The sequence below is a fragment of the Xyrauchen texanus genome, chromosome 8 (genome assembly GCF_025860055.1).
Source record: "Xyrauchen texanus isolate HMW12.3.18 chromosome 8, RBS_HiC_50CHRs, whole genome shotgun sequence".
NCBI lineage: Eukaryota > Metazoa > Chordata > Actinopteri > Cypriniformes > Catostomidae > Xyrauchen > Xyrauchen texanus.
This window is the reverse complement of record NC_068283.1, coordinates 19731083-19742206: the sequence shown is the minus strand read 5'-3', so window position 1 is coordinate 19742206 and position 11124 is coordinate 19731083. Positions and strand designations below refer to the sequence as shown.

Genomic DNA, 11124 nt, shown 5'->3' with positions numbered 1-11124 from the left:
TTACATAGAAAAACAATAGGAAAAGAGCACAGATTGACACAAAAAATGCATTCGGTGTGAACGGCCCCTTAAATACTTTATTAGACAAACCACTTTGAAACTCTTTAATCAGAGCAGTCAAACCTTATATATATATATATATATATATACACACACACACATTTTCACAATAGGTCCTTAGGCTACAGTTATGTAACCAAAAACAAGTTATACATTTTAACTAGAGGTACAAAAAAGCACCCCTTAAGGGTACCTTGATTAGTCATGTGCATGTTATTACCAAAAGACTTGGTCATTTATCCACTTTTGCTGTGGCAGAAGAGTCAACGTGTCCAGGACTGTGTGTCTGTCTCACACACATGCATTCATGCAAAAGTAATTAAAGGGCACAATAGTTCCCCTTCTGTCACTCACTCGACACTGTGTCGAATGAAAGCGGTCGTGTCTGTCAGTCAGATTTTTTCTTCGGAGCCGAGCAGTTGTGCAGCAGCAAGCTGAGTCTCACTACTGTTCCACTCACCTCTGTTGGCAGAGCACTGCTGTTGGATCTACGGCGCATTTCCATCAGCGTTCTCTCTCTCTTCACGCTGTGCAGTCCACGCCCTTGGACGCTTCGACAGTGCTTCTGTCTAAATGAGTATTCTCCCTCCTAAGAGAGTTTTATTTCTCTAAAAGAGCTTATTTTCACTCACAAAAGAGCAATACAAAGCAGGCGTTGAACATTCGTTTCAGTATGGGTCGATTTCTCTCTGCTTCTGACGGTCATAAGAGCTGCCTCGCGTGCCTGGGCTGCGATCACAGTAGCAGGTAGCATTTTATGAATGGTTCATGTTCTCAGTGCGAGAACATAGCCATGGCAACGTTGCGGTCATGGCTAGTCGATCGGTTCCTCGGATCAGGGCGCCACTCATAGCTCATCCGCTTTCGCTACCCTTGACGGTGGGGCAAGTAGGTACAAGGAGGTCCCCCCAAGTGGATAAGGCGGTTGCGTTACACCTGTGCCCCGAGAACGCCGCCACCTGGCGGGATCGTCCAGTACTCTCCTTCAAGGCCTGTAGGATGATGTCGTCACTGACTTCGAAAGCCCTACAGCGCCACTGGACAGGCCGCCTCTGCCCTGCATGCCATGGCTCTCCTGCAAGTCCACCAAGCCAAGGCACTTAAATATCTGCACTTGGGCAGTCCTGATCCTGACGTGCCACAGGAACTGCCACCGACCTCGCTTTTCACCTATGGCTGAACGTGGTCGAGATGCGCAACGTTGACAAGGCACGCTTTCTCAACGCCCCCCTCTCCCAACTTGGCCTCTTCAGCAACACAATCGACGACTTCACCAAGTAGTCTTCAGTGGTAAGGAGTAATACAAAGCAGGCGTTGAACGTTCGTTTCAGTATGGGTCGATTTCTCTCCGCTTCTGACGGTCATAAGAGCTGCCTCGCGTGCCTGGGCTGCGATCACAGTAGCAGGTAGCATTTTATGAATGGTTCATATTTCTCAGTGCGAGAACATAGCCATGGCAACGTTGCGGTCATGGCTAGTCGATCGGTTCCTCGGATCAGGGCGCCACTCATAGCTCATCCGCTTTCGCTACCCTTGACGGTGGGGCAAGTAGGTACAAGGAGGTCCCCCCAAGTGGATAAGGCGGTTGCGTTACACCTGTGCCCCGAGAACGCCGCCACCTGGCGGGATCGTCCAGTACTCTCCTTCAAGGCCTGTAGGATGATGTCGTCACTGACTTCGAAAGCCCTACAGTGCCACTGGACAGGCCGCCTCTGCCCTGCATGCCATGGCTCTCCTGCAAGTCCACCAAGCCAAGGCACTTAAATATCTGCACTTGGGCAGTCCTGATCCTGACGTGCCACAGGAACTGCCACCGACCTCGCTTTTCACCTATGGCTGAACGTGGTCGAGATGCGCAACGTTGACAAGGCACGCTTTCTCAACGCCCCCCTCTCCCAGCTTGGCCTCTTCGGCAACACCATCGACGACTTCACCAAGTAGTCTTCAGTGGTAAGGAGGCAAATGGAAGCAATCTCGCACATAATGCCCGAGGGCGTCCCCCTGCATCCAAGCAACAGGCAGCTCTGCCTCAACCCGGGCCCAGCTCTCAGCCCCAGCATCGAGCACCTCGCAGGTGGTGCATGCCCCCCATCTCCAGGACTTCCTCTAGGACCCGGAAGGCTCCTAAGTACTCCTGGGATGGAAGACCCAGGGAGTCAGACGTTCTCTCCGGAGCTGGTACCAAGACCACTCCATTCCATGGTGGAGAGCTGGCAGGAAAATCCTTGTTTTCCCACATTGTTAATAAAAGAGCGATTTCCCCACTTCCTGGGTCATCCAGCCAAATTCAGCGGAGGAATTTGCGACCAGACCCACTACGAGCCACAAGTGTTCTGTACTGGGGTAGGGCTCCACAGGCTTAATTCCCTCTTCAGGCAACTCCCTGTGATGTATTTTCCGCGGTATGGTCCCCCTGTCAGCGGGCCCGCGTCTCCCTTGGGCAGTCCCACTGCCCCCGGTCGCCATGTTTGTAGAGCTCCTCCCTCATCAGGTAGTACCTACCACCACACCGCTCCCATGTGTGGCTTGACAACCCACGTGGCGTATTAGCCACATGTCACCTCCCCCTAGTTTGGGCAGGATGTGACCTCCGCAGGGTCTTTCCCTCTGAAAGAATAGGATCGGGAAATACCGCCTTCCCCGACGCATTTCATAGCATTAAGATTTACAATCTATGCGAGAGACATTGGGGAGGGTTACGTGCAGCCGATACAGTTGCTTCTAGCATGCAGCAACCTGCTTGCACCTGTGTCAGCAGTTCACGTAACACGTTCTAGTGCATGTCGCTGTTGAATGGGACCCCTTGTGTCACTTCATTCGACACAACGTCAAGTGAGTGACAGAAGGGGAACATCACGGTTAAGGTTGTAACCTCTGTTCCCTGAGGGACAGAACGAGACTTTGTGTCCCTTCTGCCACGACACTGGATCTACCACTGTAAATGGCCGTAACTTATTCTTGGCTCCTCAGTTCAAAAACCTTACTGACAAACACACGCCCGCTTCCCTTTATACCCGTATGTCCACGTACGGGACATGCAAATTCTGTCTGCCAATTTCTCATTTGCCATTTCTCAAGTTCAGAGGTACGCGAGGCTCCCAAGGAAGACCCCTTGTGTCACTTCATTCGACACAATGTCTCATTCCCTCCCTCAGGGTGGCGTGACATTAGGTATAATTTTAGACAAATTTGTAAAATGTAGGCATAAATTATTGTAAAAAAAATTAAATAAAAATTAAAATTATTTGGCATGATCTGTGAGGAAATGTAGTTGGGCAGTTCTGAGGATGCAGAATTGCAATGAATGTCTGGTTTTGATCAAATAAATGTTAATACTACATGTAGTTCAATTAATATGATTAATAATTAATTATTTCAAAACACACTCTTGAAAAAGAAAAACATGTATTGTTTCCATTTACAATCCTTAAAATCAATCACACACATGAATAACACCGTCCTGAATAACGAGTAAGACATTAACATAGAAGATGTAAGAGAACTTTCTTCTTTCTACAAAGAGAATAGAAAATCTGCAAAGAAGCAGTTGATAACATGTTACACATTAATTGCCATAGACTACAACAGGCAGCAAAAACAAAATACAAAACCTTTACAAGTGTCACTTTAACTGAAATCAAGGTGATTTTCTACATGTTAAAATGTTACAGGTGTATCTAGTGGAAAAGGGCTGCAGTTGACTACACAGCAGCACAAGCTGTCTAAAAGTTGTATAATTTGCCACATTTGGACAGCTTAGGACACTGCACATGTGCAATGCGTGCTTTTAGCTTTAATGATAAAATCTGCTCTATCACAGATATTGTGTTAAATCATTAATGCAAAAAAAGATAAATTACAAAAAGATAAAATATTGAGATATATTACTCTTTAAGTCTCTATAAGTCTAACTTTGACCCTGAGAACACCCAGGGTTAGCAACACCTCCACTTCTATCTGTGCAATAATCTATTGAAATGCTTATGTGTCTACATCAATTACAAACATCGTTGAATACAAAAACGTAGTCATTACCCTCATGATACCTTCCACATACAGTACTTGTCATGCTTTCGATATATTCTTTCTCCACATCATATTTTTACCCTGTTATCACAGTTGATCGCGTTAAATCCACCTACAATATTACAAAATTCAAATTCTAAGACAAACATACTCTAGTCATAGACAGTTAATTTTTATAACACGGAAATTGTACATTTGAAATCGTGTCCAGCATATCCAGAATAAAGTTTTTGTTTAGTTAATTAAAACATAAAATTATCATAAAACGTGTTAAAATTTCTGATATCAAGGCTCACAGAGGCATTGAAATCTATGTCTCTATGGAAAAAGACATTAAAAACAATACTGAGGTTTTTCCTTTGGGAGGGTAGTTTCAGAAATTAGCATCCCAAGAATCATGTTGAATCAGGTCTTGCCCATACACTCAGAAACTGTTTTAATATGAAGTCCTCGTTGTATCATCTTGACATGGATGAAGAGAGTCGCAGGAGACAGACTTGATCCATCTGCTTTAAGCAGGTGAACATGACGATAACCTGGAGGATCATAAAAACATGTAACATATCTGCAATTTAAAACAAATTATAAAAACAATATCACATAAAGAGGTGTTGAACTTCAAATTGGTACAAATGCAGCTGCAAAGGCAAGTCATTAGGTTGGTCTGTGATTTTTATATTTAAGAAAGAGACAAAGAAAGAGAAAGAAAGACTAGAACGATAGAGAGACAGACAGATAGATTGCGTTCCAAGAAGGACTGAAGCTGTTTTTAAGGCAAAGCTTGGTCCTGTTATTTAATGTCATGGACAAAAAAACATTGCTCGATATTTCCATTATTTTGCCCAGAAAAATGTATGTTATTCTTCATTGAACAGCATTTAGTGGGGGATATACACGTTATACAATTAACAGTATACATTCATACAGCTGTTGTAAAATAAACTAAGACACCGATATCTTCAACAGGAAAGCATACAGTATATATACTGTATACAATCATCTTTCTGTAAGTATAAACCAAACTCGCACACACACACACACACACACACACACACACACACACACACACACACACACACACACACGCACATTTACCTGTTCGTAGGCTGGTGAAGGGCAGTGTAAACTGGCCTATAAAATCATTCTTGCTAGTGTGATCGTGATCTTCCACCATAAAACGCACCAAGGCCAGTTCAGGCACCTGTAACTGAAAGCTAAGAGTGCAATCCCAGCGTGGGTTAAAACCTGCAGGTGGACACACACACACACACACACACACACACAGTCATGATCCAAACTTGATAAAAAAAAAAAGCTGTTCATTTGAATCAAGTCAGAAGCATTTTGAATAAAATACAGTGTAACTTGTTGAATGAAGCATGTCAAGGACAATATTAATGTGGCAAAATAGGTAGGGTAACCAGACACCCCAGTTTTCTCGTGACAATACCAATAATGTGAAAAATGTGAATATGCAGGGGTTTCAGCTGCAACACTATGATTAAGTTAACAGAACATTGTAAACAATGTGAATACCTCTAGAACAACCACTTCTAATGTTTCTATCACACTTTATTATTTTTGCAGATCTAACAAATTATACAATAGTATACTACAATGTATTAAACACACTCAGTTCCACTATGAATGTTCAGTGGATTAAAACTGATTACACAACCAATAGATCATACCTAATATTACAGTAGAGACTGTAATCACGGTCCAATCACAATGCACAGTGCAATGCAATTCAATGGCCTTACCATTGTTGTCAATGCGCTGGGTTTTGGCACGAGCCTTATCAATGGAAACTCCATGGATCTCCACCCAGACCTGCGGGTCCACAATGGAGTTGGGCTTGTCAGTGTTTATCTTGGGAAGTTGCTGGGCTGAGATCACCTATGGGAGAAACAAAATTAACCTTGTGTAGAGTAAAACGTATTTGCAAGGCACAGGAGAAATTGATCAATATTTATAATTTTTTGTTCAGTGTATTTTTGGTACTATACCGCAACGATTCTTGGAAAATCTTATTAAGCTTGTTACTTAATTATTTAATGCAAACGGGTTTAGACCTTGGTGTAGACAGCCCCGTGCTTTCACAGCTACCGGGTTAAATATTTTTGCACTGGGGTCATAAGATCCTTGATTGGCCAATGCACAGATAGTGGAGGTGTTGCTAACCCGCACTGTAAGTTGTGTAGGTGTATGTCCTGGCCCTCCACCTGTGTTCTCAGGGTCAAAGTTAGACTTAGGCTGACACAGGAAGTCAGGTTTGAGCACATATCCACAGCGCCCATTGGTCAGAAAACGTCCCTGGTTCAGATCCATCTGCTGTCCTGGTGTCTGGAAGTTCATAGCCACTGGAAAATAGAGAGAAGAATTAAGCAAAATGAAATGGCTTCAGAATCAAAAGAATGACTATTTGCTTTATTATTTAATTATTACATATCTGGTAACTCAAAAAAATGCTATAAGCATTAAATGCAATACTTATAGGTATGCAACTACAACTATCAAGCTGTCTGACAGAATGGTCAGTGAGCTTACCCATCTGGCAACCGGCGTTCCACATGTCATGTGGGTCGTAGTTGGAGGACTGTAGCCTCTGGCCTGATGGATAAATCCTGCTCAGCTGCCTACTGTTGTGTTGAACAAATAGCTTTCCTACAGAGGACAAAAACATTTGCACATGCATAATCAAATACATGCACTGACACAGATATGCAACCACAATGAGAAAGAATACTTTTGTCTTCTCATATGTAATACTACTAAGCAGTAACTAAAAGCAGAGATTTCAACAGTAGTTTAGCTGTTTTCAAAATAGAGAAGCTGTTTCAGTGACAACAGGCCTGGCGTCAGAGGGGAAGACGGGAGAGCATAGATCGTCCGGTGCCCCCCTATTTGTGATTTCAATTAACACTAACACATACAAAATTATCACTGACATTCGGGAGATGTGGGTGTGCGCCTCCTGCGGGGTGCTCGACGCTGGGGCTGAGAGCTGGGCCCAGGTTGAAGCGGAGCTGCCTGACGTTTGGAAGCCGCAGGGGGACGCCCTCGGTGAGCAGACGGAGCAAGGCCCGCGTTGGTACGGCGGCGGGGCATGATTTGTCCTCCGTCTGTTTCTTCACCGCTGGGCCGAGGACTGCTGGGCAAAGTCGTCAACGGTGCCTCCGAATACACTGAGCTGGGAGATGGGGGCATTTGAGAAAGCGTGCTTTGTCTACCTCCCGTATCTCGACCAGGTCCAGCCATAGATGATGCTACTGGACCACAGGGTGGCCATCGCCCGTCCGAGTGCCGGCGCTGTGACCTTTGTGGCCCCGCGGGGGCTCGATTGGTCATTGAGCGCAGTTCCTAAAGCACATCAGGAACAGGACTACCCAAGTGCAGATCTTCAAGTGCCTTGGCCTGGTGGACTATGGCTATGTTCTCGCACTGAGAACATGAACCATTCATAAAACGCTGCCTGAGTGTGATCGCAGCCCAGGCACACGAGGCAGCTCTTATGACTGTCAGAAGTGGAGAGAAATTCAACCGCATCCAGGAACTACACAGGGGTGGAAAAATATCTTTAAAAAGACGCGTCCTGAAAAGGACGTTCAACCCCAGCTGTGTATTGCCCTTATAGAGAAATAAATTATTTTAGGAAAACATTCTCTCTTAAAAGCGCTGTCGAAGTGCCCAAGTGCTGTGCAGAGAAGGAGAAAGCCGCTGATATGCGCAGTAGATCCAACAGCATTTGCTCATAGAGATGAAGTGAACACCCTTGTGAATAGCAGCTCGCTGATTACACAACCGGTAGGCTCCGAAGAAAATTTCTGAATGGACAGATGCCTTTCCCTCCCTTTGTACCCGTATGTCGGGGGGCGGGACATGCAAATTCTGTCTGCCAATTTCTCATTGGCCTTTTCTCAAGTTCAGAGATGCGTGAGAGACCCCTAGTGTCGCTTCTTCGGGGAAAAGATAGATTCAGACTAACTATTTTTTTTCAAAATGACAGCTGAACTGCACTTTTACTCCTTTAAATTATGAGTAGCATTTCCAACACTCTTTTTGACAAAAACCCACACACAGGAAATACCAAAGCCGGCAAATAGCAAACAAAAACACACATACTCTTGACATATTGTGGTAGCATATCTACAGACCTAAAGCATACAGAACATGACAAGGCACCAGTAAATATACAGTGTTAGATTGCAAAGTTTGTTCTGTTCATCTCACCTGAGTCTTTGATGAGTTTGAGTGCATCATTCTCAGAAAAAGAGGACATTGCACTGGGTGGTCTCTGACTGGCTGTGTCAAAACTACTAAATGGCACGCTCTCACAGTACACCACCAGATCTGAAAGCTCTGGACTAAGTTTAGAACTCGCAAGCTGGGGAGGGAATTTATACACATAAATGCATACATACATACAGGTAGATTTTTTAGAGAAACAATTTAGGCATTTTCATCAGTATACACACATTTCTTCCCTGTGTACAATTAAAAATCAGATACAGTATGTACAGTATGTAAATAATGTAGCCTACAATACGTATATAGAGATGTAACCATAAAATACTAGAAAAATATGCCAAAAAATTATCAAATATGCCAAATGCTGTGCTAAAACAGTGTGATCCAAAAGTCGGAGACCTTTTTTTTTTTTATTTAAACCCAGTAAATAGAAAGTTTTAGAAATTATTAACAAATATTACATAAAATTAAGATTGTATGCTATATTTAAAGCAAAAAGGGGACATACCAAATGTTTTAAGATTTTTCTTCTTCAGATTTTCACTTAAATTCTTGATGATATAATCTACTGATGGTATGCTGATAATATGATTTGTAATGAACTTTGCTTTATTACATTTAAATTATGAAATAATTTACACTAATGGTCTTTACACTAAATTATGAATGCATTCACCTTTCCAGGATCCTTTTTGGTCGAGCCCTTGTTACCACCCCCTCCAGCCGCTGACTCTTCTGAATCTGAGCTTACTGTGAAACTAGTGAAGCTGTCAGTCTTCCCCAGCTGACCATTCATCTTCTTCCCTTTCAGCAGGATCCGCCCCATCAACTCCTACAGTATGAAAAAATGAAATATGAGCGATAGAACTGTTCACCAATACCACAAACACTTTGTTGAGACTTGGGAGATAGAAGTTTGAGAAAATTGTGTCAGTAAGCAAGCAATAAGTAAACAACAATAATTATCAAATGTCAGAAGCTGGAGTGGACTACAAAACTCTTAAAATCATTTGGATGAATTGTGTCATTAAGAAGAGTCTTGAAAACAGCACAGAGTGAGAAGGAATATTCTTCATACAGGAAATATAAAAAATGTTTCAGGTAGCTGGAAATTTCGGGCAGCTGCGACATTACCCAATTTTAGAGTTCACCCAACTCTGAAAACCGAATTTAACCCCTGGGCGTGGGTGAAAAACAGATTAAGTAGAGTGGGTAATTGAACTTTATCATACACTAAACCATCATGAAATCTAGTTTACAAGATAGAAGCATTGCGTTATTAACTTGCATCAAGACGTCTTTAAGTCAATGAGTATTTCAGCACAGTAATTCACCATCTCGTCTCATCACTCACTCTGGCTGCAGCATGGATCACCAAACACACGGCTCACTAGCCCAGTTTAAACTGTGACCTGAAGACACAGGCTGCATCTGAAAACTGGAAATTACTGCCTTTGGAGGATGTAACAGGATGGATGAAGGTTGGATGAAATAAGGTGCTTTTAAAACTGTTCAAAGAGTTCCGTTCATCCAAAACCGCTGTTGTTTAAACTATTAAATGTTCGTATAAAACAGCCCTAACAAAACTGTAATTCAAATACTGGCATCCTCCATTGGTGTTGTTGATTTTGTGGTTGTTGTTATTGCTAAGGAATCGCGAGTGTATATAACGTCACAAGAAATATGGTCGATACCGTACATACTGTATATCTATGGTCAGTACTGCAACATGGGTAAAGTCTCCATGGGAGTCCCGTTCCTCTTAAGAGTTCTCATCTAGAAACTTACTTAGGCAAAATTACCAGAACTGTAGGTGTGAAAGGGCCTAATGATTTTTCATTTTTGGATGAACTATTCCTTTAAATTATTCAACTATTCCTTTTCATTTATTAAGTAAGCAATCAGAAATAAACATGGTTCCCCTTCTGTCGCTCTCTCCACGTTGTGTCAGAGAAGCGACACTAGGGGTCTCTCTTGAGCGCCGATATCCACCTCTGATCTATGAAAAAAGGCCAATGAGAAGTTGGCAGCCAGTATTTGCATATCCCGCCCCCGGACATACAGGTATTTAAGTGGCGCAAATACGGGAGTTCATTCAGAAAATTTCTTCGGAGCCGATGGTCGTGTCTGCAATTGCTGCGTGTTACACACCGAGTTCCTGTAATTCCTCTGCTGCATGCTGTTGGACCTTACGGTGCACAACAGCGGCTTTCTCCTGTTTGCACAGCTGTGCATTCCTGCCCCTGGGTGCTTCGACAGCACAGATTAAAAGAACTCTCACAAGTTTTTTTCATAAAAGAGTGATTTTATTTAAAAGAGTAATTTCCTCTAAAAGAGCAAAACACAGCGGCGTTGAACGTCCTTTTAAGGACACGTCTTTATAAAGATGTCTTTCCGCCCCTGTGTTGTTTCTGGATGCGGTAGAGTGCTCACCGCTTCAGACGGCCACAGGCGTTGTCTCGTGTGTCTGGGTAGCGATCACACCGAGGCTGCGTTTGTGGATGGTTCATGTTCTCACTGCGAGAACATGACCATGACAACGTTGCGGTCGCGGCTTGCTTACAACCGTAAGCAAGCCACTCCAGCCGCCCCCCGCGTTGCTCCTTCTTCCCACGGGATTTAGGACAATGCGGTTGGCGATGGAAGCGATTTGGGGATGGCAGCGGGTGCAGCTCCGCCGGGTACGCCCCCTCGGACCACCCGCACCCCAGCACGCTCGTTGACTCCCGTCCGTGCTCGAGGCAACGGCGACTCGCCTTATAGCCAGTCCGCCTACCCTCCAGCGTT

The 11124-nt window shown here is 43.8% G+C and overlaps 1 protein-coding gene across 1 annotated transcript in view; it reads right to left on the bottom strand.

Moving 5' to 3' along the window:
* Nucleotides 1-69: 69 nt before the first annotated feature.
* LOC127648085 (1-phosphatidylinositol 4,5-bisphosphate phosphodiesterase delta-3-A-like) overlaps nt 70-11124 on the bottom strand; it is a 51599-nt gene continuing 40544 nt past the window's right edge. Inside the window, exons 9-15 of the mRNA XM_052132690.1 lie at nt 9014-9169; nt 8320-8473; nt 6637-6753; nt 6271-6449; nt 5850-5985; nt 5182-5331; nt 70-4622 (exon numbers count right to left, since the gene is read on the bottom strand). Coding sequence (XP_051988650.1) covers nt 4492-4622; nt 5182-5331; nt 5850-5985; nt 6271-6449; nt 6637-6753; nt 8320-8473; nt 9014-9169 — 1023 coding nt within the window. The 3' untranslated portion in view covers nt 70-4491. The remainder of the gene's footprint in view (nt 4623-5181; nt 5332-5849; nt 5986-6270; nt 6450-6636; nt 6754-8319; nt 8474-9013; nt 9170-11124) is intronic.